This window comes from Lineus longissimus, chromosome 9, assembly GCF_910592395.1.
Source record: "Lineus longissimus chromosome 9, tnLinLong1.2, whole genome shotgun sequence".
Taxonomy (NCBI): domain Eukaryota; kingdom Metazoa; phylum Nemertea; class Pilidiophora; order Heteronemertea; family Lineidae; genus Lineus; species Lineus longissimus.
The window spans coordinates 15,998,616-16,025,463 of NC_088316.1; the positions used below are offsets into that span (position 1 = coordinate 15,998,616).

Consider the following 26,848-nt stretch of genomic DNA (forward strand, 5'->3'; position numbering starts at 1 on the left):
TATTCAGCCTTATTGTATTCTGATAGATGTATCCCGATATAGCGTTGTCCACAGGCATACCTGTTGATACAATGATACTTTTAGACAATTATTGCCTCAAGTCAGATGCCTGTGGAACGTCTAGTGAAATTTCAAAACGCGGCCGCGTGAAACGTTTATTTGAAGACCTTTCCTGAGGCGGTTTAGGATACCATATTACGAGAAAAGAGTCACGTATGAGTCGGCGTGCACTGTTTCAGAAATGGAAAAACCTCCAAATTGACTCCAACCCAATTCATCTCTTTCACCACATCGACTTTATGCTGTTCAAATGTGTTCCAAATCTCGACCCTAGAGGGCTCTCTCGCAGGTTTTTTACCGCGAAGACGCTCCCTAGATTTTGATTGGTTCCGATAGACCGTCATAACTTGAAGATACTGGTGATAAGATCAGCATTGACTAAAAACGACACAGAACAGCTTTAATGAACTATATGTATCATTATTTTCCACCATTGATCATGCTAACAAAAACACTCCAGTTTCACTGGCCTGAGACCGGTTGACAAATTACTGCGTGCGAAATAGAGAAATGTCAAGCCGGAACATGACGTCATGACCACATGCGCACCACAGGACAACATTCAAATTGAACATGTTGCGGGAATGGTCTTGCTTAGATTGAACGTAAAATTTCGTATTTCGTATTTTCGGTGGACTGTTTTTATTGAGGTATATAGATTTTTCGAGCAGTAGAGGGCAAAAGAGACAGTCTGAAACGGATTTGCGCTCCGTGTTTTTTATGCCACGTTGTCCTTCTTAAGTTTTGTCAAAGCGGTTCCGTCCTCTGCACTGATCTCAGGTCGAACCATTGCCCTCCGTGGCCCACGCAGAGAGGCGATATACTGCTCCCTGTACGCTGGTAATACTGGGCCCCACTCTGGTGCAGGCTTGACAGAGTATTTGAGTCTCTGAAAAGACAAAGATAAATGTGGGGAGAAGCATAGCAGGACGCTTTCCTTGAACTAGTATTAAACTAGGGGTTCAACCCCGGCGAATGGGATTTCGCGACGTACCCCACGACGTCATCGATTGAGCATACTCAGTAGAAGATCCAATGCACATCATGGATATTCCCGACTGCTTCACGTCGGGAAATTACGGGGAAGTATATTTGACTCGTCAGCTTTAAGATTACATGTACTTGTTGTGAAGTCTGTCAAAATGCGAAAAGGCAACTAACGTCAATAAAGCTTCCTTTTCCACTTGCTAAGATAGTTATCATGAAGATTGGTATAGGCATGAGGGAGGATAGGGCAAACAACCAGCCGACTCCAACAGCCCACTTGGGGTAGACGTAACCACCATAGGTCACCGGTGCATGCATAATGACACTGAAAAGGAACACAAACTGGAAAAAAAGAGAAGAAAAATGAGGTATCCACGATTTATTTCAATATTACGGTTAAAGAAACGATAGACTGTACCATGGGTTGTACCAAGAGTTAATAAAGGCTACTTATCAATTCTTGATTGTATACCCACAATAGTCGCTGCTGGTGTGATACCTCCCCAGATGATTTTCCAGATGTGGTGAGGCTGATGACCAATCATCAGTTCAATGTCTTTCATGAATCGATTGATACCTACAGAAGATAAAAAAAACATAATACATGTAGATTTAAATGTCACGCATTTTTTCAGAAGAATACCAATCATGTTCCAAAGAATGTACCAGCAGAGAAGAAACGGAAACAATAACTTCCGCGTGGCTAGAGGACATAAAAGTCTTCTTAGTTTAATGATCGAGGCCATTTGCAAGTAATGGCGGCCAATTCAATCAGGGACAAAACATCGTCATTAATAAATAAAATTCCGGTAATGCGCGGGGAGGATGGGTATAGAGCATGCATTCGACGTCTCGGATCTGAACCTACCGTAAATCCAGGAGATGACCATGAGTTCCGTGAAGAATATGATCATGATAGAGAAGCTGGCGCTGTACCAGTCCATCAAGTTGAGCACATAGACACCTCCCTGGAAGGAGAGGGTGTGTGGTCATCAAACATCCAAGCAAACATGCTGCACAAAATATCTAGACACAATGTTCGACCAACGTGTACCACACTCGAAATAAAGGTTTTTGAGCTTTTGAAAACCGAAACAAATGTGCACCCGGTAGAGGATTTTAAGCGAAATAAAAAACCGTCTACGGAATCTCTAAAGCCATTAGTTTTTTCCATTTTACCGAAAACCTCTATACCGGGGTGCGTATTATTGTTGACAGAAAAACCATTTATTTGGCCAGGAAACTTTTGATATATAAAGGGCCGCTTTGGTTGGAATCGGTGAGTATCATACATTGAAGAGCGCAATTGTCGATACGGGACTAGCCACGTTTCACCCAACGCTGTCGACGGGTCTTGAAAGAAGTGGCAAGACCCGTATTTTACTGTTAGCGCTAACTCAAAATGGGTTACGTACTTCATGTGATAAGGTACCCGGTACACAGTCAACGAACCTGCATGATACAAGGAATACCAAAGAGGAAGAGGACAAAGCACACCAGAGCACCGATCAACATCTTCTTAGCTCGGCTGAGGTGTCCGGGGTAGTAGTCGATGATCGTGCTTATAACTGTTTCTATGCCGCCAAACTGAAATAGCGAGACACATGTATGTTGGAATTTACTATGGGATGATTTCCGAGGACCCTAAATGTCACGTCGCGGCAAATAGCGCATCCTGAGATTCTACAGCTTTTTTTGAAAGTTCATGAACAGGATATATGGGCCGAGAGAATGCCTTTTATCGTCGCCTTGTTTTAGAAACCAAGCAATCTTCATACATCCGTTACCCACGGAGGACAGCCAAAGTGCGCAATATCGAGAAGGAACGCCGGGTATGTACGCGATTCTACTCGGATGCAGCGCACATCACCTGTTCTCCCTTTTATTCACCTGGCTATCCAAACCCACTGTGAACAGCATGAGGAAGAAGAGAACAGACCAGACTGGTCCTCCTGGAAGTCTGGCCAGGGCGGCAGGATACACCACGAAGATCAAACCAGGACCTGCAAGTGGAATGCGTTATGCACATTATTGTATATCAATGACAAAATATACAACAGTTTGCACCAGGAAAGCTACTATGATCAATGGAGAAAAGCTGGACGTATGGCCTTACCTTGAGCGACGACATTATCCACGTCGGCACCAGTTTCGTGAGCCATGAATCCAATGATGGAGAAAGCGACGAAACCTGACAGGATACTAAACGCACTTCCAAGACTGGAGATAACAACCGCGTCCCTGTAACGACAAAACGTATCGTGATATTTGCTTGATGCAGTTCCATGCAGTTGATTTTCTGTAATCCAATTCGGCCACTTTGCAAACAAAGCAACATTGCAATAAATGTAGGCTTTTAGTGTCAACTCTAGATGATGTTTTGGCTCATATCGCCTATCGATTGAAGGATCCAAATCTGGGGGGAGTGGCCCGAGGAGTGCATGTGCGTGTGTGTGGGAGGGGGAGGGGGGTCGGTCATATTTAGCGGGCGTTTTTAACGGTTTTCATCGGTGCCCATCTTGCGGAGGATTTCAAAACATTATACCTGTAACAGTTATTATGAAACTTGTTGTAGCTGGCCATGGTTATGAGACCACCCCATCCAGCACCGGTTGAGTAGAAAATCTGCATAGCAGCATCACCCCAAACCTGAAATCCAAACCAGTAAAAAAATGGTGTCAAACGTCAATGTAAACATAGGAGTAAGCCACACCCGTATCTTGCGGGAGTGTTTTGGAGATGTTATAATAAGGATACAATCAAGTAAGCCAACCTAAGCCAAAGACAAAGGGAATACAGAGTGCGAAGAACAACTTATCGCTGAAGGAAAATAAAGAAGACCGCACTGACGGCAAGAGATTTATGCGAAAGGCCCGGTAATACTAAAGATACCAGAACAAAAGGAAAACACAAAAGGAACATGTAATACAACCCTCATCCTTAGAATATAATGAGGTTTTTTCACTCCTTCGTCATTGAAATATCGAGTGGCGGGATATATTGAAAACGACTGGTAATACCAGGATGTACAACCTTAAGTAACCAGCCTAAAGGCTTTATGTTGGTTACTCTAAGGTACAACCATAGGCCCTATTACACTTACCTTAAAACTGAGTAACTTGTCCCACTGCGGAATGATGAAGTATTTGATTCCTTCTATTGCACCCGGCAGCGTCACCCCTCGAAAGAGCATGATCAACTGGACAGCAAAGGGAAATACTGCTGTTATGTAAACAACCTTAAAATGAGAATATCATTAGAACTTCATCACATGATACTAATTATAACGGCCCCTCGATCAGATGGATGTCGCATCAAAAGTTGTCTTAGTTTATTTTGAAAAATGAATTTTGCAAATTATCATGCCGATGGACAACACATTCCCATGCCTCGTTCAGGGCTATAGAAGGCCTTCAGCCTGGACGAATCTTGATAAGGGATTGTCACGAGTGGTATCCAGGTGTTTTATACGACATGTACTTACTTTTCCTGAGGACTTAACGCCTTTTATTAGGCATAACCATGTGGCAACCCAGGCTGCAGCAAGACATATAAAAAGCTCCCATCGCATACCACCAATGTCATCGATGCCACCCGTCACCTGGAGCACATGTCGCCTAAAAGAGAACCGCGTCGGCGGGCTTATAGCTTAGTTATTGAAAGACTCTGATAATAAACACGTACATATATCATTTAACATCACCGGTTACAACATTTCCGGATATCGTTTAACATTGGTGAATATTCCCATTGAAAGAGTGACCCTGATATGGTCAAGAATCGATTAAAGGGAATCTATAGGCAGCAGCTAGATAGGCCCAATGCAAGATAGAGTGACACCAAGTCGCCAATAGGGGTCTCTCCCATCTCACAGTATAGACGTCAAAATGATTCCTGCTTGCCCGAAGAATATATTAGTTCTGAATCAAACATGACCCAGTGCCGTTATTATGCATTATAGTCACGTGAAGACGGTCAATTTAACCCCTCGCTCATGCCTATCATATTATGCGCAACTGCATGTGCCTCGTTTGACGGCAGCGCAGTTATGATTAGGAGGCACTTTAAGATAGAGTTCAGGATTTCGATCCTCCAGGACAATTACAATGTACTAACTGACATATAAGATTGCTTACTCCCAAAACTCTCCACTTGGGGACACTGTCTTCATTGGCAAAGGAATTGAAAGATCGGTCCCGTTATCATAAGCGGGGAGATCAAATGCAATGTCGGAAAGATGAGCAAGTGTTCCATTGGTGGCATTCCTTCCTTCAGAGTCGAAGAGCCAAGTGTTATTCCGGTTCCTTACGACGCAAGCGTCGGTGTTCCAGGCGTTATCACATGTTGTCCATGGCAAGGCAGTAGTGAAGGACTTCCCGAGGTAGAAAAGAGTCCAGGCGAGGATGACATTGAAATATATTCCAACAACCGCTGAGATCACTACCATGCCGCAACCCACTCCTGTCAAGATTTAAAAAGTTGTTAACTCAGTTGAATTATAGGGAACGATATATGCTGAATCCCTGAATCAAAATCTTTTCTGCTATTGCATATTTTTTGGCCTTTATGTTGTCTCCTGGTTTTCAAAGGGAGGGTATAGGCAGGAGCCACTTATATTATAGGTTAGATTAAGTATTCATATGAATACTTGGTTACCCGTACCCACCAATATAGGGGTTATCCTATCTCACAGTATATACACCGAGATTATTCACGATTTATATAAGGAATTTAATTCTCGCTGAATATATGCCTTATATGAGCATACTTTGACTCCCAGCTGTTGTTTATATCATTTTTTGTTGAAATAAATAATCCTGTATTTGCTGGTATACGTGGCTGGCAATCATTCATCTTTAACTTACTAAAGGTTTGCATTCTTCTGGAATAGGGAGTTTACACAAATCCCACGAAACACCAACGTGGACGCCTATCACATTGTTCGACCTCATCACAACGACGCCGAAAAATATGATGAGCGGTCACGTTGACGTTTCGGGGGCTTTGCGAAAACTCCCTGCGTTACATTTTTATTGAGCTGTAGTCTTACCTTTTATTGACCCGTAGTCTTACCTTTGAACAAAGGACTGAGCCGCCATGCCTTGATGGGACTCAGGCTTGAAAATTGGCCGTAAGCTACTTCAAGGAAGAACAGCGGAAATCCACATATTGCCAGGAAGAACAGATACGGGAAAAGAAAAGCACCTGAAAAAAGTTAAATGGTTGCATAGCCAGAGCCAGAGCCAGAGCCAGAGTCCTTCATTCACCATCATTGACCATTGGTATATTAAGGGCAATATTACCCACCTGTCGACGGCCCATTCACCTCCTATTCTACATAAATTACTCAATTTTGAATAAGCTAGGGGGTTTACCAAAAAATATGGTAGTTGGTTTTTTAATTGGAAGAAATCTTAGACATCCAGATTTTACCGGAGAAAGATACATAATTCTCCTTACCTCCACCATTCCGATAGCACAGGTAAGGGAACCTCCATATATTTCCAAGTCCCACAGCATAACCTAAACAAGAAAGAAAGAATTCCACCTTTCCAGACCAATTCCCTCTTTCCACATTCTCCTCGACTTCTTTGTCGTTCTTTTTTCGGCAGTCTGGGGGCCACACCATCTTTATAACCTGATGCGAGAAATACGAACATTTGATCGACTAAAACTTGCCCTCAACAAAACCGCAATAAGGGTGACGAAATGGTCTTCAAAAGAAAACAAAAAAAGATAGGCCTACCGTGTGTGTTTATATAGGGGCCTACTGTATCCGATCCGTGAAGTCAAATGTATGACACAACAATCAATGGGACACTCTGTCACATGCAGACTCAAGCATTACATTTGCTTTAAGCGCCACCCGTGCTGTCGAGATTGAGTGATTTAGCGATCTAAAAACATTGCGGGTCTCATAATTGAAGGCTGTTCACTATTTCCATTGCGGGTCTCATAATTGAAGGGCAGAGACCTGTATTCATCCACGAGCTTATCAAAATGTCAAGTTGTGGTAAATACATGGCTGGGATGGACCAAAGTGGAATTAATTCTCAATCTGTGGTTGATTCTTAATCTACAGAGTCAGGCCATCACAGAAATATGCTTTTTGATAATATATTTAAGAAAATGTGGTCTCACTGGTCAGTTTAGAACTTGTACTTTGACAGGGCCATATCAATGCGCCAGTGACGTTTTGATGGATATGGTGTACGGAAATCTTTTTTTCTCAGGCAATCGGTATTGGAATTTTTTAAAACTTTATTATGCTATTGGCAAAGGGTTCTTCTTGACACATATAAAATTTTGTGCAGATTGATTGGTCCAATGAGTACTTTTTTTACCAAAACCTATGCACAACAATGTACACGTAATGTACACATGTTTTAATAGAGGACTCTGGCCTGAAGGCTGTTCACTATTTCCCAATGGACATTTTCAACTGCAACACCGGCCGACGCAGAACTATTTTCAAAACGACAACCACAACAGGCACGAAGTCCGCGGTCGATATCGTCGCACGCCAGCTGACAAGGGGTGTTGTCTGACATGTCTGATGTTTCCTAGCATGAATTTCAAATACTTTATTCTGTTTACTTGTGGACTAGTGTCTGTTGTTGCACAAGGTCACGTTAAGATAGCACAACATGTTGGTATGCTCCCTATGGTTATCAATACTTGGGCTGCAGGAAAGGTCCCTCAGGCAACAGAATCTGGTAAGATTTGCGTCTATCTATTCTGTTGTGTGAGTTATCATTATGATAGGCTACATGATCAGATGATGTAGCCTATGCTCTCTATGCACTATGGGAGTATGTGAATGTGAAGAGGAAGCCTGTGCAGGTGGTTGTGGAAAAGGGGTGGGGTGTTCTGGGGACTGCAGTCTCCCGGCCCGCTCTAGGTCACTCTATATCATGATATTGGCAAGGGAAGTGAGAGAGAGGGGAATGTCGAATGTGATTGTGACCTGATGGCAGATAGTACATTCACTTGGGGTAGATGAAATATTGCCTTTTTTGTTCATTTTCTTAGGATGGAAGGTGCTGTCGCTGAAAGGTCCTGCTTTGGATGCGGTACAAATGATCGGCAGCACATGCGAGTGGTTACAGTGTAGAGGAAGGGTGGGATGGGGTGGTAGCCCTGATGAGAGTGGAGAAACAACTTTGGATGCCATGATAATGGATGGGTAGGTGAAGCTCTGGAGCTTCTCCCAGGATGCCAGCTCAATCATCCTTTTCGAAAAAATCTGTGTTGGCGCTTTCCTTATTCCATCTTGATAGCTTCAGGAGTCTGCAATGTAGCTTATTTTTTGTTGGAAATTCATAAACCAATCCAATCCTTTGTGGTATTTGTATCCGAAACATTGTATGCGAGCCTATGAATATGAGCTAGTGGCTGATTGAATCTGCTTGGGGGCGTTGTCGTTCTTGTTCATTTTCAGTGCTTTGACACCAGACAAATAGCACATGATGTGAAACAGCCATGGTAAAACCAATCGCTTCTCGGAAGATCCAACATAATTTGCCCTCTGTTTAGCTGTAAGCTGGCTGTGAAAGCTTGTTTTGCGTGACGTCACACGCCTCCCTGTGACATCGTCTACAGTAATAAATTAAACGTCTGCTACCCCATTATGCACACCCTTATCTGATTATCGTTCTCTTTCAGTGGTTCTCATGATGTAGGGGCAGTAGGTGACCTCCGTCGAGTGAAGAATGCAATAGGAGTTGCCAAGGATGTCATGGAATTTACCACCCATACCATGCTGGTTGGCGACTCTGGTAGGTACCTGTATTGCGCTTGTCATGGCACTGTCTCATAAATGTGCAATGACATGAAAGTTTAAATTCATATTCAGAAATAATTATGTACGCAATTGAAAATTTCCATATTCAATTACAAACTTCAAAGTTTTCACGAACCACGTCGGCATCTATTGTCTTTTTTGCTCTTTTGCAGCAACCAAGTTTGCAGTGTCCATGGGTCATACAGAGGAAGATCTCCATTCAAATAGTTCTCGACTGGAGTGGAAAAAATGGCTGTCTGGTAATTGCCAGCCGAATTTCCGCCAGGTGAGAAAGTCAAGGTGCACTCCAACAATGCTTTTTGGCTTTGTGATGTTAAAATATTTCAAGTTTTTTCAAGTTCTGCATATTCCAAGTGCCTGTAGGGTTTCTATCCTTGATAATTTACTATTTCAGAACGTTGAACCAGACTCGAAGCAGTCCTGTGGGCCTTACAAACCAAAATTCCCATCAACACCACATCATCCCACTGGCCATCTAGATCCAAGCAACCATGATACCATTGGTATGATGTCAGTTGACAGTCATGGCAACATTGCAGCTGGCACCTCAACCAATGGACTGAACCATAAAATTCCAGGGTAAGAACTCAATTGATTAAGTATTGTTGACATTACAAATTTCAGGTTGCAAATTAGCCCTATGTCTATAGGATTGTTGATAAGGCGGCATCTCAAAATATGTTAAAGACTAAAAAGATGAATATTTTTCGTCTCTCCTTGAACCCCTCCCCTTCTCAAGAGGCAATGTTATTTTGTTTTGATTCATTTAACTTCAGGAGGGTTGGGGATTCACCTATCGCTGGAGCTGGAGCCTATGCTGATAACGCGGCAGGAGCAGCATCCTGTACAGGTGATGGAGATGTCATGATGAGGTTTTTACCAAGGTAATTAAAGGGATTTTCTGTAGTATAAAGGTGAACCTCTCTTAGAAACAATAAGAGATTGGCAGCTCACTTGTATGAGAAATCTTTATCGAAAGATTCAACTGGCAAGGATTTTCAGTCACCAAACTCAACCTATAGTTACAGACGCGTTGACATTTGCCATGCTGCACACTGCTCTTGTAAATTTCATCTTTCCTTTCAGCTATCAAGCCGTGGAGAGTATGCGGCAAGGCATGAATCCTTCTTCAGCAGCAACAGATGCCATCAAAAGAATTGTCAAGTTTTATCCTAAATTCTCTGGTGCTATCATTACAGTGAACAAGACTGGGTATTATGGTAAGATTCATTCAGAATGCTTTCTGTTTCACAATCATTATAGGTGGCGTGTGATGAGTTGCCGCTGCCAGCAGACCACCATGAAAAGTGTGTAGTTTAGAGGGACATGAGATAAGAAATTTCATGTCTTTGAGTGGATGAAACACCACATGATTCTCAGTTAGTCAAAGAAACACAAGAGGGCAGCACATGTTGCAGGATCCAACTTCGAACAAAATGATATTCACTGGCGAAATCATTGATAACTCTGTTTCTACTTTAAGGTGCAGCATGCAATGGGTGGCCAAGTTGGCAGTACTGTGTCTTCAATCCGAAAAGCCCTACCGTTCAGATTTATAATATCACCTGCAGTGGAAATACCTCATAATTGAGCTTGTTAGAAAAACTCAATTGGTGCTAAACAAGTTGAAATGTGCCATATACACATGTACTATAAATTGCTTCATGATTCCTTGCAGCCGAATTTAGGCTACAGATATGCTTTAAAATTCAGATGTTTTGATGTGATGATTTTAGAGAGTGATTTTGCTCATAATATTTTGATACCAGTAGTTCTCTCTAGCTTCTGTACAAAAAAATATGTCTGTATATATGTATTTATGTGCTGTTGTATTTTCTGAATAAACTTTAAAAATTCATACTCTTTTTCTGATTTTGTTACTTGACATCTTAAAAATACTCTATTGGTAAAGCCTTGGTCAATGTATCCTGAGGAAATCGGGGGTTAATGTTCCTCAGGATGTGGTCAATGAGGCATTATCTGAGGTGTCTGGCTACAGCAGAGACCAACAGCCTTCTTTTACAAGCTCACAATATTAGTTGTAACTTAGAGGAACCAGACGTACACCTCTAAGGTTGTAATGATAACTCTATTTGAACATTTACAAGGTCCCATTTAATATGGTCTTTCTCCTGTATGGATACGTATGGAGTGTTAAACCCTCCATAGCCATATAAGTGGCCTTTCTCCAGTATGGATGCATTGGGGGTGTTAAATACTCTTTAATAAGTGGCGTTTCCGGTCTGGATTCAGCTATGGTCTTTCTCCTGTATGGATACATTAAAGGTGGCGGGAGCTACTTTATTTCAGATACCCATTTAAATCTTTTTTCTTCATGGAAATGATAACCAAATATTATTACCACTGACCCGCACCCCATATCCAGATCATAACAGAAGCACGTGGCTTTGTATTGTTCTGCATCAATCTCCCGGTTGCCGGGCCAAATGTCCAATTTACATGCTGAAATTGTCACATAGTCCCTCTGCCACAGTTTGATCGTCCACATGGCAGAGACAGTAGGTCGAGTGGGGCATGACGACGCTTGGAGAGTGGTTTTGCATATAACATAGCGGAAGTATTCTCTGGAATTGTGGGATCGTTGGCAAGGAAAGTTATGGCCGATTTCGTGTGGTCGCTGTCAAAATCAATGGTTATTAAAAGTTATGCCAATTGAAGGTAAGAGCTGGATTATTATGTTTGACAAGAATAAAGTGTTCATAGGTATATAATCTAATACCTCTGCATCAATTAAAAGTATTCGGTGATAACAGTGAAGAGAGAACAGTAGTTGTTTGTTGACATCTTTGCCACCTAAATTGCTGCTATGCTTTGCATGCACAATACAGGTCGTCGTTGTACATATTGTACAGTACACAGTAAAACAGAGTAGACGAGTGGTTACGTCACGCACCTGCCAAGCATGTCTTCTGTCGTTTTGACGGTTATGTTAGCTGGTTAGGTCATCTGTCGAGCAAACGTTTGGCTCTCTTGACCTCCTAAATAGATTAATAATTGAAGTAGGCTAATTATCCAAACTATAGTTATAGTAGAATTATCTTTGCCGGATAGACTAGAGTTAACATTGCGCGATTTTGTATTGCCACTTCTGTGTTAACGCCATTTATGTCATGACATTAAATCCCATTGGCATTAAAAAGTTGCGATACAATGTACACTCTTCACATGACGTGGCGATACAATAACATAACGTTATCGAAAATCAGCGAAGTCTTTAGAGAAAACTTGCATATCTTCGCTCGTGCGTTGCGCGATATTGTATCGCCACGTCATGAGAAGATTGTTTGCTGTATCCACACTTTTTAATGGGAATTAACGTCATATGCTGAAATTGGACGTTAATTGATATATAACGCAGAAGTGGCGATACAACATCGCGTAACATTAGGGCTAGGTTCTCAATCAGTTGCCTCAATCTCAACCTGCCTAAACTACCCCCTCTGTTTCAAAGGAGTGCTGGTATAATCAATGTCGTGAGGATCGGTGCAATAACTTGTGCCAATTCCTTTATTAGGATGTTGGCAATAAGTACGATTTATGGCCTGCTGGGATTAATTTTCAGTAAAAAAACTTACAAAATCATTCACCTGTCACCCCTAAGAAAATACTGTGTTGCCACGCCTGATTGAGTTGATAAATGAGATAGAGAGATGCGAGTGTGTTTGTTTGACAACTAAGCACACACTGTTTGTAGTAGTCTAGATGTTTTCACAGTGTTTTTATCCACTTTTTCCTGGAGGCAATGTCTTGGTGGTTGTGGTATGAAAGAGCCCACCTATCTCAGTATCTGGCTTAATCTGAGATTAGCAAATGAAAAATACAAGTTTTCATACATTGTACATAGTTCTAAATAATGTTTAGCTGGGCCCACTTGCTCAATAGACGTTGGAGACAAACACTGGCATCTCAACTCAGAAGTTATCTTCTTCAGTAAATTTATATTCATGTCAGTATAGTAGCGTTTGGGCCTAACCCCAATGCCAACGTTATGTTGTGACCCAGACAAATTTAAAACTTGCATCTGATTATGATTGGTATAAATCTGCCATCTTCAGTTGATCAAATTGTTCCCTGCTATATGTCTCTGTCATGTTTGTGTCAACATTTCACAAGTGCACTATATTTAAGGTAAACATCATGCACACATAGCCCATGGGCATAGAGACCATGGCAAAATAGCCTGTAAATTTGTTTGAAAAATCGTACAATAGTTTGTAAATGAGAGTATTTCAGTACATTCACTAGAGGATCAGAGATTCCATTGGCAAATATTTGGCCAGACAGTCATCGAGATGGACTAAAATTGAGTTCAAGCAAAGTCCTAAGCCTGGGTATTGAATCTGGGAGAAGTCCAGGGGAGAAGTAGGTTTTGTGTTTGTAATTTTGGTGAACCAGATACACATGACACAGACATAACAGTCAGAAATGCATACTGTTTCAGGCTTTCAAATCTCACGAAGAAGAAGAATACTCTGATAGCTTGCTGAATTTGATGTGGTTGAGGTTTCATGAAGGCTATCTGTCCAGAATTCTTCTGTTTTCTTGTATAGTGGATCCAAATTAAGGTCATGAAGGTTAAAATGCGACGGCTTCTTCAAAGAAAACCCGCAAATATCATGCCACTTACTATATGAAGCCTTCATAACGCTTAGTCACTTTAAATTGAATTCCATAACTTTTGAAAGTTACTTAATTTGTGAAATATTTCAAAAGAGCAATTGTGATATTTGTTGATCATTCTGAAGGAGGTCATGTTAGGTTGACTGGCTTTAAAAGAGGATGGGCTGAATTTGATTTGCCTTTGGCAATTACCCGATCTTTTACAGTCAAGAATTGAAATTCTGATATTCTTGCGGCTTCAACTCTATTGTTGAACGCTAGTGTCAATGGCATTTCTGAGAGTTGTTGAACCTGATATAGGCAGAAAACTTTGCCTTCATGGTGAAGTTTGTTTTGTTGAATCCAAAACAAATGTGACTTGGGTCCAGACTGATACTTTGAGGTGGACAATACTATTATTAATTGTATAAAAAAGGTATTTTCTCAATGGTCTGTTCAGTGTTGATATTAGGCACGTAAATAAAAGTTGTTCTGGTGTAATACTGCTCTTGGTATGTTAGTTTGTGGAATATCTTGGATACCCCAATAAAGACAGGTGTGAGTGTCCATTATCATATCGACATTCATGTCAATTTGGTCTAGGATTCGTGATGAGACATAAAAATTTGATCTCATTGTCCTGATAATCTGATAAAGGACTGATAGTGATAAGTCATCGACATTCTTTCAATTTGGTAAGGCAATTGCTAAAAATGCCATTCCTATCTAGTCCCCACTGCATTTGTACAGGGTACGTGTACCTTATCATATAAAACATTTTTAAGGCAATTTCTTTGTATGGAATTCGCTGAATTAGAAACTTTTCGATTATTTCTGAGATTTCTTGACCACTGCAGTCACTGGTTTTAACTGTCACTGCTACATGTAGTGCTACATACTTTGGTTGGTTAGTTACGGTTTCGTTGACTTCTCTCCATGCTATCGTTAGTTCATGCATAAACCATAAATGCATAGCCTTCCATTGATTTGTATACAGTGGTAGATGTCATTTGAAATTGGATTAGCGGTGCTGGTCAGGCATGATTGGATTAGCGATAATGCACTGGTCAGGCATGACTTTAGTTGACTTCTCGAAAGTTCACATGAAACATGTTGGTTCAAGGTTGATGCACACTACAGCGGTGTCTCTCACATTGATTGTAGGTAACTACTTACCCTGATCGAGGACTCAAAATTGATGGAGGTAAATGCCACGGTGCCCTCCCTCTTTGCCTTAGTAAGTGCCCTTGAAATTTTATGCTTCTTGAAAGCAACTGTTTCTTCAATTAATTCCACTTGACGTATGGCCTTTTAGTTTTACTCAAAACTGGCAAAAGTGCCCTTTTCCGCAAAAACTCTTTGCCCTTTGAGATGAATTTTTCTATGCCAGCCCCTATTGTTCCAAATTGTTGTGTTGTGACACTGAGTCTATTTTTCACGACAGTGACACTATATCTTGTCGATGGGGACATCTAGGCCAAAATTCTATTAGCTAAAGTCAATAAATTAGTACAGTTTTACCCCAGAATGCAAATAATTGATAAGGATCTGTTGACAAAACTATCATGTCCAACCTTTGATGGGGGTAAGCCTGGACTTGTATGATTGCTGTATATTGATCTGAATAAATAAACATGAGTAACTAAGGCCACTGTTATTCCCTCTATATTTCATCTTGATCAGGTATTGTCTTGACTGCACTCACTTCGTTTTTGAACTTTTGACGATCATGCTAAAAAAAGGAAAAGAAAAGTTAGGTTCAGGACAGTGCAATATTTGTGTCTTTCACGAGACCATAGTGAATGACAATGACAATTTGAAATTCTAGACATTCCAATGGTAGTCTAAATTTGTATTCAATTTGGTAAAAAAACTCTCAACAATAAAATGGGAGATTTCATTCTTAACTTATTTTTGTGGTTCATCAAGTAGAAGAACTCAATTTTACAAAATGATGTGTCTGAGAGTCCATGAGCTGCATGACTGAATTTCATGATTTAACTAGATTTGAAGTATTTGTGCATTGGTATGGTATTGGCACACACACTTGAAGACTAAAACTTAAGAACTATGGCTGAATGGCCACCTGGAGAAGCTTTGCTGCTATTATCCACGTCATCTTTTTTCACCTGAAGATGTCAGGCGAAGTAAATATCAAAGATTTGTAGAAGGTGGGTTGCTCTATAGTCTACTTTCTTATGTTTGATTTGCAACATTTTTTGTCGTTACAGAATGTCTTCACATGCCTTGAGTGAGATGCGGATTAAGAAGTGTGGTGACTGCTGATGTGGCCAAGGCATGAACAAGTACCAGGTTCTCGGGGTCGTCGGGGAAGGTATGTATCAGTCAGAGCATGGATGAACCTCTTTCTTTGCTTCATGAAAATGCACGTGCATGTCTGAGTCTCTGACAAGGCTCAAACATGAAAAAGCAGAACTTCGATCAACGTCTGGTCGGCAGTGGTGGAAACAAGCAGGTTAATAAACTCATGATATACAGAGAATAAATCAGACAAGTTCAACTGATGATAACCACCTGCATTCTCACTAATTGGCTTATTAGCAACTTTGGCCAAGTCTGCTACGGCGTGGATTAGATTACATGTATCAAGGGAAAGGTGTCGTTCTCACACACAATTAGATCCTCTACAACCCCTTGTTCAGTGAATTTATAAAGACACCAGGTGCCCCGCCCCCCCCCCCCCATCTTGACCACCAAGTTTTTTGATAGGCAGGGTGAGATGAGTGGCATTTTCCTCACTCACACAAGTCAAAGTCACTCAGCCTATCGAAAACCTGTGTCCATTTGTGACACGTCTCTTCGCTATATAGAATTTTGTTGACACCTGATATAGATCACATAATTTGCAACTTTCCTGGCACTCCAATTTTCAACATCTTAGAAATTGATATTTGTTGCCGAAGTCTCCAAATGGTTCACGTGTTTATGTAAGTACTGCTGTGGATGCAAAGTTTACTGGTGGAATGAATTGTGTGCAGTTTTAAAAAACATTGACATCAGTTATTGATTTGGCCGAGACTTTATGAACTGCATTTGAATTCTGTTGTGAGTGAGGTTTTGTTTTGTTTTTGTTAATTTTAGAGTGATTACCACGAATTTGATGTGTTATGATTGTTTCAAAATGAATTTTTCTCTTCGGAAGGAAATTTACTGGGTTGTACATATGAAAATTGAAAGTGTTCAAAAAGGTTCAGAATGCACTTTTCATTATTACTCCTACAAAACGTATACAATGATGACTCTACTAATATTTAGATTTCTAAAGCTCTTAAAACTGTAATACTTTGTACGAATTGTAGAGCCAACCCTTTACATGTATTTTCTGTTCACTGGTATTATGGGCTAAAATATAGAGCGTAAGTTACTACTGTGTTATGATGTTATGATTGTAGACTTTACTTACTGTGTTTGTTTGTGATATCAATGGCTAAAAAGAAATAACTTTATTTAATATTTCTATTTGCAGGAGCATATGGGGTAGTACTGAAGTGTAGATTAAAAGTAAGTCTAAATTATTCAACCCTTCCGCTGCCAGCTCAGTTTTGTATTTTTTTGATATATCTGGCACCCCTATACAGATGTAAAAAATCCATCGAAGATTTTTGAAGAACATGGACATGGAATCTGTTTTGTATCACACTTCCTGCACTCATTTGTATTCAAAATACTATCAAATTCAGCTCAAACTCGAGAAACAGCATCCAGAGTAATATAGATATCACAAGAAGAACTGAAAATTATTGAAGATTTTCCGGCTTCAAACTCAATTTTCTCCCCAAAAGCGCGAAAAAATGTGAAAGAATCTTAAATAATTTATTTTTCTCAAACTATGTTCAAAAGAAATAAGTTTTTTTTTCATTTCAGGAAAGTGGAGAGGTTGTTGCAATAAAGAAGTTCAAAGACAGCGAAGGTAAATTTGATTTGCAGGTCACTGTACGTGCCCATCAGATTCATTTACTGAGCACATCGTCTGATCTTAATTACATGATGCGTGTATGCTTTGTGTAGAGGTGTTGCCAATGTAAATATAACAAACATACATGCAAGTGACCTTGACAGTTCCAGTCATTACATCCTATCCTTCAACCTGTTAAGTTGAGATGTGCTCATTCAGTAGACTTATTATATTTCAACATGTCAGGCATGTCCAGACAAGGCCTGTTTGAATGATAATTACATGTAGATATCATTCAAAAATTTAAAGCTGCATAAATCGGTCAAAGCATAAATAAAAATAAATGGTTTTGATCAATGTCGTTTTCGAATTTGGGTTTGATGTCGAGTGGAAAATGTACCGAGGTACTCAAACGCATTCAAAACATAGAGACCGCTTATCAGTGCAGTGTGTACGGTCTCCAAGAAAGTGTTCTTCAATGCCAGTGGAATAAAATGCCAATTGTAAAGGCGATAAATCAATGTTAGAAGTAGAGTGCTCCATGATGTTAGGCTATCATGTTGACAAGTGTATTCATAAATATATGACATAGCCAGATATCAGGAGATATAGAGTTTGATCAAGATCAAGAGATACAGAGTTTGGGTGGATGTTTCGGAGATTATGTACATGTTAAGAGTCTTTGGGCCTGTATGTCTCCATGCTTGACTGCAACATATCAAATTTCTGCCCTCATGCAATGTTCTGTACCAGTATGTATGAAGTACTTATCAGTGGAAAGTGCCAGATTTGAAAGCCCTCACCAACAGAGTGCTGGTCAATACACTTAAATTAATTCCTGAATTTCGTTCCAACCGAGCTGATAGAATTAAGACAAAAGATAGTGGGACTGAATAGTTGTCACCTCATGTTTTGGACTAGTTGGTGATGGCTTGGAGTGGGGCCCCATTCAGTTGAAGCCAATCTGATATTTATGCCCGCGTGTTGAGCTGTCATAACGAGAATGAAGGAGTAATGGAGTGTGGTGCATTTCTCTCTTTGGTTGAAGTACGTGTACTTCACAAACCTTGCATTTCATCATATAAATTGTTCTTTAATACCTTACTGTTTAATAATTTTTGAACTACTCAAAATAGAATCATGTACAAATGTATATGATTAGATAGTTTACGTTTTAAACAAACTGCGCAAGAATGAAATGAAATATTCTGCAAGCCTGGAAATCTTGTTTTCACAGCTTCTTGGTTTGGTGTGACAAACCCCTATATATATGTTACGATATGATTCATTTGAGGTCGATCATGTTGGTTGTATATGAAAAGGTGAAAATGTAAAATTAGAATTAGAAAAGATAAAATATTCAGTCAAAGGCTAATGTCATTGTATTCTGTTTGGGTGATGTTGGAACATTTTAGAAATTAGGCTCGAACACCTGAGCATCTTGCAGATATTCAGTTGATAGTCGGTGAAAACTGATACCATGGTTGTGACTTCAGCGACCCAGTACCCCATTGAGGCACAAAAAGGACCAAAGTATTTTCAGATCGATAATATGAGGGACCCACTTGATTTGATCAACTTCACAGTTGTGAAAACATTTTCAAGTTTATCTCTTTTGCATTTCACAACATGTGGTGTATACCATCTTGACCTAACTCTTTTGCCGACCCGCTGAAGGTGTGTTGTTGTCCATTGTGTGCTGCATGCATGACATCAAACATAATGCATTGCCAGAGGAGATCTCTTTTATGATTAGCTTTAAAAACTATCTCTTTCACAGTCACTTCTTTACATTGCTGTCCCATTATCTCTTAATCTAATAGTAATTGGCTAAAATATATGTTGAATTGGGACAGTCATGGTTTGGTCGATCTCGGTGACTGAGTGAGCTCTTTGAAGGCAAACAGAGTAGGATATGATACAGAAAATCAATCTTTAATGGCCTTTCTGATATGAAGAAGTCAGATGTACTCAAAAACTTGGAATCAAAAGGTTGAAAGATCTAATGGACAAATCTCATTCAACTTATTTCTAAACCTTGGACTGGTGGTGTGATAAATTGGCCAAGACACTTGAGATGAAAGGTGAACCCTCTGATAGTTGAATGTAGGGTTAGTTGTCTTGCTCCAAGTCCCTTGCGATGAAACAGAGATGATCCCTCTGATAGTTGAAGTCACACCCTCCTGCATGAGCCTGGCAGTCTTAAACAGCAATGCCACTGCTCTCCCTCAAAGAGTCAATTGGCCAGCAATATCCGAACAAGCTACTAACGGTCTTGAACCCATCATATGTCGATACGTACTACTACTTGCTATGACATTGTACTAATCATAGTAAAATCCTCCCAGCTTATTGACTATTGACTAGATATTTGCCATATCAATATTAGCTTGTCTGATGGAAAAAAAGGTCAGCTTCATGAGTTGATAATTACGGGATGAACTGGATGGGTTGAAATTAATTGATGCCATGCTGGTTTCAGGGAGAGTGGGATGTGTTGATTGTAGTTAGACAACTGTTGTGATGACAATAGTTTAACAAATATTGTTGAAGGAAACCGCTTATGTTCAATATGAGTAGTATAGGCTATGTTGCAAGTATTGCTGCAATACAAACATGTACATAAGATTGTTGGATAGTGCAAATAGTTTAGCATAAAACAATTGTAATATTATGAACTAAAGCAGTAAAATCCACTTCAAGTTTGCCGGCATGGTTCTAAAATGTTATGAACAAAAACATGCGTAATCCCACTTGATTGAAATTGAATGTATGACTTGACAGCTTCCTGTATCAAAATACTAAAGTATGATAGACCAATATGCCATTTGACCTAACTTGAATTTGATATCAGAGATGAAGAGCATTGAGTGATCCAAAATAAACCTGGTAACAAAAAAAAGCGATCTCTACAACTGTCATGTGGAGTACCCCATGACGGGTTGGGTTTATATCGATAGCAATGTAGGCCCTACTGTTATAAGATTCATACAGCACTACTTATATGAACAGGGAAGTTTGTTGAGTGGTTCTGTTTGTGTTCTCCTGTAATCCGGTTTAGTGGCTGTTCTCGTCTGGTGGGTCCGCTTTTATCCAATGATTGGTTGAACCGTTGTCCTTAACACCTCCACATACGCGTGCTTCTCGTATGTTTGCAGTTTGTTCAGGCGTTGTTTAAAGTTTATAGGTGGCGAATCCAGAAATTTTGGAAAGAGGAGGGGGCAGTTTCTCCCTGAGAGCCTTGGAAGTGTGGGAGATACGCAGGCCCTCCCAAGAGCGCCAGGAAAAATCTTTGCCCTTCAACAAAAAAATAACCTTTTGAAAGTTTTCTTACTTTACTGTCTTACAGAAAATGAAGATGTGCGTCGTACGACCCTCCGTGAGCTCAAGATGCTGCGGGCTCTCAAGCAAGAGAACATTGTGGAACTCCGAGAGGCCTTTCGCCGACGTGGAAAGCTATACCTAGTCTTTGAATATGTAGAGAGAGTGAGTTTCTAATAGGCAGAGGTCTTGTTTTGACCTTTGTACATGTAGCTGCCCCTAAGCAACCTAGAGGGCTGGTACTTGAATCTTGAATGAGCAATATAGACAGCTAACTCAACAATCGTCACCTCTTAAAAGTGGTTGACTACAATGAATCTCAGAAGGGAGAAGGGAGACCTGATTCTTGCTGTCTTGTCCTTGAGCAGTCAGGAGAGGGTCACCCCTTCTGCCAACACAAAATATTACACATTCAATGCAAAAGTACTTGTATCATATGTAATTAATAGCCTGAATACCTATATTTTCTCTTTATTCAAAAATGCTTCTCTTTTCAGAATATGTTAGAAGTGCTAGAGGAGGCCCCAAATGGGGTACCCTTGGAAAAAGTCAAAAGCTTTGTATATCAATTATGCAAGGCAATTCAGTGGTGTCACCAGAGCGATATCATACACAGAGGTACGTGTCCTTGGGTAATGCACTTCTCTCTGTTTGCTAAACCCATGAAGGTAGAATCCCAGCCAGATATGGCCCTGTTGGAGCAGAGATGTCGGGCGGATCAGTTTTAAGTGACTCCTGCTTGGCTGTCTCTCAGTCAGTATTTGGCAATTTGACACTTTGAATTACTTTTAATTGGGCATAGAGCTACAAATGTATATTGATTCGCAAAATACACTGAAATATGGACATTCACCTTGCCCAGTCAATGCTGCTAAAATGTTTTCAAGTAAAGCAAAATAAGTAATATTGGATTCGGAGTTAGCAAACACTATTGTGGGTCGTCAGTTGCTAATTTTCTCGTGGGTCTATCTGGCATTGGCTAATGGCCCGCAAGTTGGTCACACTTCTGGATTCATGATAAGAAAGATATAAAAGCTAATCTTAACCCCCTTTGCTGACTATTAGCTCTCTTTAGCATAATTAGGTCAGGGCCTGTGTGTGCGACCGAGACCATAACAAGTGGTGCTTGAACATAACGACCTGTGCCCGACCCAAGGGTAGGGAAGGGGTGTATTTTTATGCGTGGATAAACTTCCTGTTCAACCAAGGATGAGCCCAATTAACTATGCACCATTTAATTGGCTTACTCTGTCGATCAGGTTCAGTTGACTCAAATATGTTGCCTTTAAATCAGTACAAGTCTTTGTGAATTCCAAACCGTCCAAATGTTCCTTTTCTTTGCACAACATGAGTTGGAATTTCGTGTTGACGTTGACGAAGTGTCAAAATACATGTTATATTTAGGCCTTGCTTTACTGTTTATGGCTGTGCCGTCCTACTTGCAGTGACTAATTTGCTTAACAACTAAGTGTGTTTATGGAGGGGCTCAGTTTGTTGTCGATGTCATGCAAGAAACAGCAATTAGTTGTGCATTTGTGAAAACAAATTCTTCTTTGGTAATGTAACGGGTGTCCATACGCAAATATTGAATCTAAACAAAGAAAGTTTGTGAACATACGATTTAGAAACATGACGACAGGAAGGGATAGCTTTTGCGCTGCCTTGAAACCTTGACAGATAAACACTGGTTGAGCACTGTTTATAGATCCTTGGACCTTCAACTTGTACTCAACCAGCATGCCTGAGTCGGTGTCTGCTATCAAAGATACGAACTCAACACTGCATGAAGTGATGCAGACGCTATTGTGGTCAATAATCAATTACGCCAGTCTAATAAACAGATTCTCATCCATAAATCACATTAAATATTTGTGATTCTGTCAAGAGGTTGATCAGTTTGAGAAGTGCATGTGGATAGCTTTGATGATGAATTGTTGCTTGTTTATTAGTTGTCATGGTAACTGTTGCTGCCATTACTATTTGGATGAGGCAGGTTTCACTAGACTGATAATAATATGGGCTATTTGCTGCTGGTTGGTTGGATGATTTAGCCTTTGATCAATTCCATCCTTCAGATAAAATACGCTGAGTTGGCCTTTGTAATTTGGGGTCTGTTGGATTCAGTCCCCAGTGGCAGAGGATGAGCTTCTCGAGGGACCTCTTGGCCTAGTGGTTAACACTGCAGGCTACCACGCAGTAGAGCCCGGGTTAATCCCGGGAGGGGGGAACCCAGGATTGTATGTGTGGATGAACCAGCACGCTGGTAACACAATGATGATGAGAATGTTGTCACTGTATTTCCAGATATCAAGCCGGAGAACCTGCTGATAAGTAAAGAAGGCCATTTGAAAATCTGTGATTTTGGTAAGTGTCTCTACCAGTTATGTTGTATGTACAGGTACCAGCTGAAAGTAGTCAAGCTGCTTTCTGTAACAGACCATGCAAACATGAAATCGTATGATTACAAATTCATATCGCCAAACATATTCATATCGCCAAACATCCTTGGCTACACAGTTATCTTCAACAATGGTTGCCCAGGGCAACATAAAACATTCAGATGCAAAGCTGTCTTCAATACGTTCTTTGAGTCAAATATCACAGTCAATTAATTTTTTATCTGCCTGGCGATCGGTCGGAAATTACGGCTGCTGTATTGATTGAGCCTAATTTATTGATGAGTTTCTTGATTAACTTAAATGTGGCGTGTTAATCAAGAACTTATTTGGTGCTTTACATGGATGACTAAGCAAGGGGCAGGTTGTTCAGAGTAATGTTGAGGGGCTGCATACTATCTCATCAGAAATTTTTTTGCTTTTTCGTTATTGTGGGTTAAACATTTGACCTAACTTGTTGCACAAACACTCCACAATCAACGTGAAAAAAAGCTTTACGGTATTGTTTTGTTTTGTAGGTTTTGCGCGAAACCTTACGGGTACTGGTAGTGCAAACTACACTGACTATGTGGCAACGAGATGGTATCGGTCACCAGAATTACTGCTCGGGTAAGGAAACATTCAAGAAATAATAGCTGACTTGAGCGGGAGGGATTTGCGTAACAGATGCTGACAAGAAATAAGTAGGCTGGGAGATATAGCTTGAATAATCACTTTGATCTGAGAATAAAACGCCTTTAAAACATTATCGAATAACAGAGAAACGGCTTGTTATGATCCCCTTGGTTTCATCCTGTTTCAAAATTTTCTTCTATTTCTAGTGCTGCGTATGGGAAGGCAGTGGATATCTGGTCAATAGGGTGCATTCTGGGAGAATTGGCAGACGGCCAGCCGCTGTTTCCCGGAGAGAGTGAGATCGATCAGCTCTACACGATCCAGAAAATCATCGGCCCGCTACCTCCAGAACAGATGAACATGTTTTATAACAACCCAAGATTTTCAGGGCTCAGGGTAGGTTTAGTTATGCCGAAGAAGTAACGTTTACAATCTGTGGGCACTACTTTAAACTGCTATTTTCTATACGTAAGTGCCTATGCTAGGGATGGCTGAAGATCCAATAAAGGGAAAAATGTACCGTGCTGTAAACTATGATGCTTAAAATATGTCCTGCCAGAATCTAAAGGCATTAAAATGAGCCTCGTGGTGCTAACGAGGCACCCATAACTATCGTGTATTTGTTTAGACATGTGGAAGGAGCAGAAGGCTAATTTGTAAATGAAATGAAATCTAAACATAAAAAAAGTCCAAATTTACCCCTTCTTTTTGTTCCAGTTTCCTGCCGTGACAACCCCGCAGACCATCGAGAAGAGATATCAGGGAGTCCTCAGTGGGGTCGTTACTCACTTGATCAAGGTAAGTCAGACTGTTGACATGGACACATCCTTCAACAGCCCTGAGAATGTGGCAGCAAGTCGTATCATGGGGGACATCATCTCCTCCATGTCCATGCAACTTGTGACCAAAAGAATTTTCACCATTATTCTCTCCTCTTTCAGAACACATTGATGCTGGACCCCCATGATCGTTACACAATCGAGGAATGCCTTAGCCACCCTTCGCTTCAGACGGAGGCTCTCATTCAGAGGAATCGCCCGCCTAGCAAAGTCATTGATACCAAGAAACGGAAGAACGAAGTGAATGCAAACACGATCGAAAACATTAATGGGTAAGCTATTGAGTTTTGTTTAAAGAATCTCTGTAGCATAGTTTGTGTGGTAGGGTCGTACATGCAGTTAAGGCTTGTAAGTAAAAATGGCCAAAATAAGCCCCTTGAATCCTGGGCTCCCATACAAAAGTCTTACATGTATCTTTTAACGTAATCCGTTCTCAACTTCAGGAATGCACCAACACCTGTTAACAGAGAGAACAACTCCCCAGTACAGAATGGACACATCGAAAATGAGCTGCACAAACCCACACCCACAACAGAGGATTATTCGAATAAACTGACTGAGAATCTTGTTGGTTTAGAGAATGATTCTGCCCCTGCCCCTGTTGCCAAACCTGAAATATCTGTGCACACAAATAAATACATCAAGGCGCAGAAAGACGTGACTATAGTTCCTGGCATGAAAACGTCTGGGTCAGCTGCACAGGCGTTACAACAAATAACGCAACAGTCACCGTCGACTGATAACAAATTGAATATTCATATACCTCACGAATCGGATAACATTCAGGTCTTAGGAAATGACAATTCTGATAACAGGACTACTGTGCATTTGGACCTTACAAATAACTGTGTCAAAATTTCTGCAACTGAAGTTAGGGGCCAAAAGCCAGAGCAGAAATTTACTGAGGAATATATGAAAAATAAACCAGCAGGAAATATGCATCAGCAGAACATGTACCCGGATACCAATGCTCAGTACACTGGTACCTCGGGAAACCGGTCTATCAAGGGCAACAGTGGGGATGCAGATAATCGTAAGGTAATGAAAAATCAGGGAAAGAAGTGTGATGATGAAAAAACAGGGCACAGTTCACCAAGAGAGGAAGTGACTACTTCTGAGGAAAAATCAAATCGGTTTGTCAAACTTGGTTCTCAAATTCCCACTCCACCAGCGCCGCACAGTGGTGGGAATAGTAAACTTTCAAAATCAAATCAAGGCTCTGATGTGTCAATCCAAGGTACTGTTGAAGGGAATAAGATTTTTGAAAATTCGTCTGGAAATAAAAATGTGCTAGAGTCAAAAGAACGTGGGTCGGGCGGTAGTCGCGCCAGGAAGCAAACCTCTCCTGAAATTGGGGAGATTGACACTCTAACTGCAGGACAGTTTGCCACGGAAAATGTTGACAATAATTTTCTGAAAGGAAGTGACCGAAACAGAAAGCAGAAAGATGGAAGTGAAGGAAGACGGGGGTCGGAGTCTGATAGCCCCCGTCAGGACAGTGCTCAGCCTGAGATTACAGGAAGCACACAAAAAAATATGAAATTACCAAAGACTATTGATACATATGACCGTAGTCCAAGTGTGTTGCAAACAAAATATAAGAAATCGCATTCACGTGCGAGTGATCATTCGAAAATTAGTGACGGGGTTAGCGAGGACAGTTATAGTTATCACCGTGGTGGTGACAATTTCGAAGGTTCCCGCCACCTTGATACCGGAAAACAAAAAGATAGAAACAAATTTCTCAGTGCCATGAAACAGAAACTCCCGACATCAGACATCACGGATGATCCAGACCGTATGAATCCTGACGCGGCCGTCGACCCTAAACAATTTAGTAATTATCTGTCAGAAAATCGTCACCTCAGCAGCACGTTCTTAGACTTTAGGAGTGCATCAAAAGTCAAGGTCAGTAAAAAAGAAAAGACATTTGTGCGGCATCATAGTGTGAAAGACGACCAAAAAGATGATGGGGACCAATCGGGGGGCTCGCCCGATATGACTTTGGTGTATGGGGATTCTGGCCGGTACGTCAAAAGGAACAATAGCTTCCGGTTACGACGGCAGCAGGAAGAAGATACAGATAGCGATGCGTCGCCGCGGGATTATGGGCATGACAGCCATCATACACTTGGGAGAGGTGGGGCGTTCCCTTCGTCGCCTCAGCAGGGAAGTCCGCAGATGGAACGGAGGAATAAGGTGAGAAATGACTAGGTTCGGGGTTAGACTCACTTTGATCAGAGAATTCGGGGCTTTCCTACTTCTATAAGCAACGTGTTGAACTGCAGTT

At 40.8% G+C, this 26,848-nt stretch overlaps 3 protein-coding genes across 6 annotated transcripts in view; 2 read left to right on the top strand and 1 right to left on the bottom strand.

The window, feature by feature from the left end:
* Window positions 1–14,882, bottom strand: LOC135493134 (sodium- and chloride-dependent glycine transporter 1-like). Its single transcript, XM_064780099.1, has 14 exons — window positions 14,648–14,882; window positions 6,508–6,685; window positions 6,121–6,252; window positions 5,184–5,508; window positions 4,532–4,664; window positions 4,151–4,285; window positions 3,593–3,696; window positions 3,164–3,288; window positions 2,938–3,050; window positions 2,500–2,634; window positions 1,916–2,015; window positions 1,524–1,624; window positions 1,222–1,389; window positions 1–949 (listed from the first exon to the last, which is right to left on the bottom strand). The coding sequence occupies exons 2-14, from the start codon at window positions 6,674–6,676 to the stop codon at window positions 779–781; spliced, it is 1,911 nt and encodes a 636-aa protein (XP_064636169.1). The 5' UTR covers window positions 6,677–6,685; window positions 14,648–14,882; the 3' UTR covers window positions 1–778.
* LOC135493421 (N(4)-(Beta-N-acetylglucosaminyl)-L-asparaginase-like) lies at window positions 7,560–10,709 on the top strand. The gene is made up of 8 exons (XM_064780759.1): window positions 7,560–7,763; window positions 8,080–8,233; window positions 8,713–8,825; window positions 9,004–9,116; window positions 9,246–9,430; window positions 9,628–9,735; window positions 9,938–10,071; window positions 10,335–10,709. Exons 1-8 carry the CDS (start codon window positions 7,604–7,606, stop codon window positions 10,436–10,438), a joined length of 1,071 nt encoding a protein of 356 aa, XP_064636829.1. The 5' UTR covers window positions 7,560–7,603; the 3' UTR covers window positions 10,439–10,709.
* The window catches only part of LOC135493133 (cyclin-dependent kinase-like 5), a 21,134-nt gene continuing 5,747 nt past the window's right edge, over window positions 11,462–26,848 (top strand). For all 4 annotated transcript variants that reach the window (XM_064780095.1, XM_064780096.1, XM_064780097.1 and 1 more), the window contains exons 1-12: window positions 11,462–11,530; window positions 15,703–15,806; window positions 16,959–16,993; window positions 17,357–17,402; window positions 20,737–20,873; window positions 21,206–21,326; window positions 23,013–23,072; window positions 23,623–23,713; window positions 23,926–24,115; window positions 24,437–24,517; window positions 24,661–24,830; window positions 25,002–26,757. In XM_064780095.1, the coding sequence (XP_064636165.1) occupies window positions 15,770–15,806; window positions 16,959–16,993; window positions 17,357–17,402; window positions 20,737–20,873; window positions 21,206–21,326; window positions 23,013–23,072; window positions 23,623–23,713; window positions 23,926–24,115; window positions 24,437–24,517; window positions 24,661–24,830; window positions 25,002–26,757 (2,724 nt within the window). In that variant the 5' untranslated portion in view covers window positions 11,462–11,530; window positions 15,703–15,769. The remainder of the gene's footprint in view (window positions 11,531–15,702; window positions 15,807–16,958; window positions 16,994–17,356; window positions 17,403–20,736; window positions 20,874–21,205; window positions 21,327–23,012; window positions 23,073–23,622; window positions 23,714–23,925; window positions 24,116–24,436; window positions 24,518–24,660; window positions 24,831–25,001; window positions 26,758–26,848) is intronic.

Bases quoted from the DNA above. Each gene is read 5' to 3' on its own strand.
- LOC135493134 (XM_064780099.1), bottom strand. From the start codon at position 6,676: ATGGTGTGGCCCCCAGACTGCCGAAAAAAGAACGACAAAGAAGTCGAG. The intron at 3,697-4,150 runs GTAAGTGTAATA...TTTGGATTTCAG, and splicing joins ACAAGTTACTCAGTTTTAAG to GTTTGGGGTGATGCTGCTAT. The intron at 2,016-2,499 runs GTTCGTTGACTG...CTCTCCTTCCAG, and splicing joins GTATTCCTTGTATCATGCAG to GGAGGTGTCTATGTGCTCAA.
- LOC135493421 (XM_064780759.1), top strand. From the start codon at position 7,604: ATGTTTCCTAGCATGAATTTCAAATACTTTATTCTGTTTACTTGTGGA. The intron at 9,431-9,627 runs GTAAGAACTCAA...ATTTAACTTCAG, and splicing joins CTGAACCATAAAATTCCAGG to GAGGGTTGGGGATTCACCTA. The intron at 10,072-10,334 runs GTAAGATTCATT...TTCTACTTTAAG, and splicing joins GAACAAGACTGGGTATTATG to GTGCAGCATGCAATGGGTGG.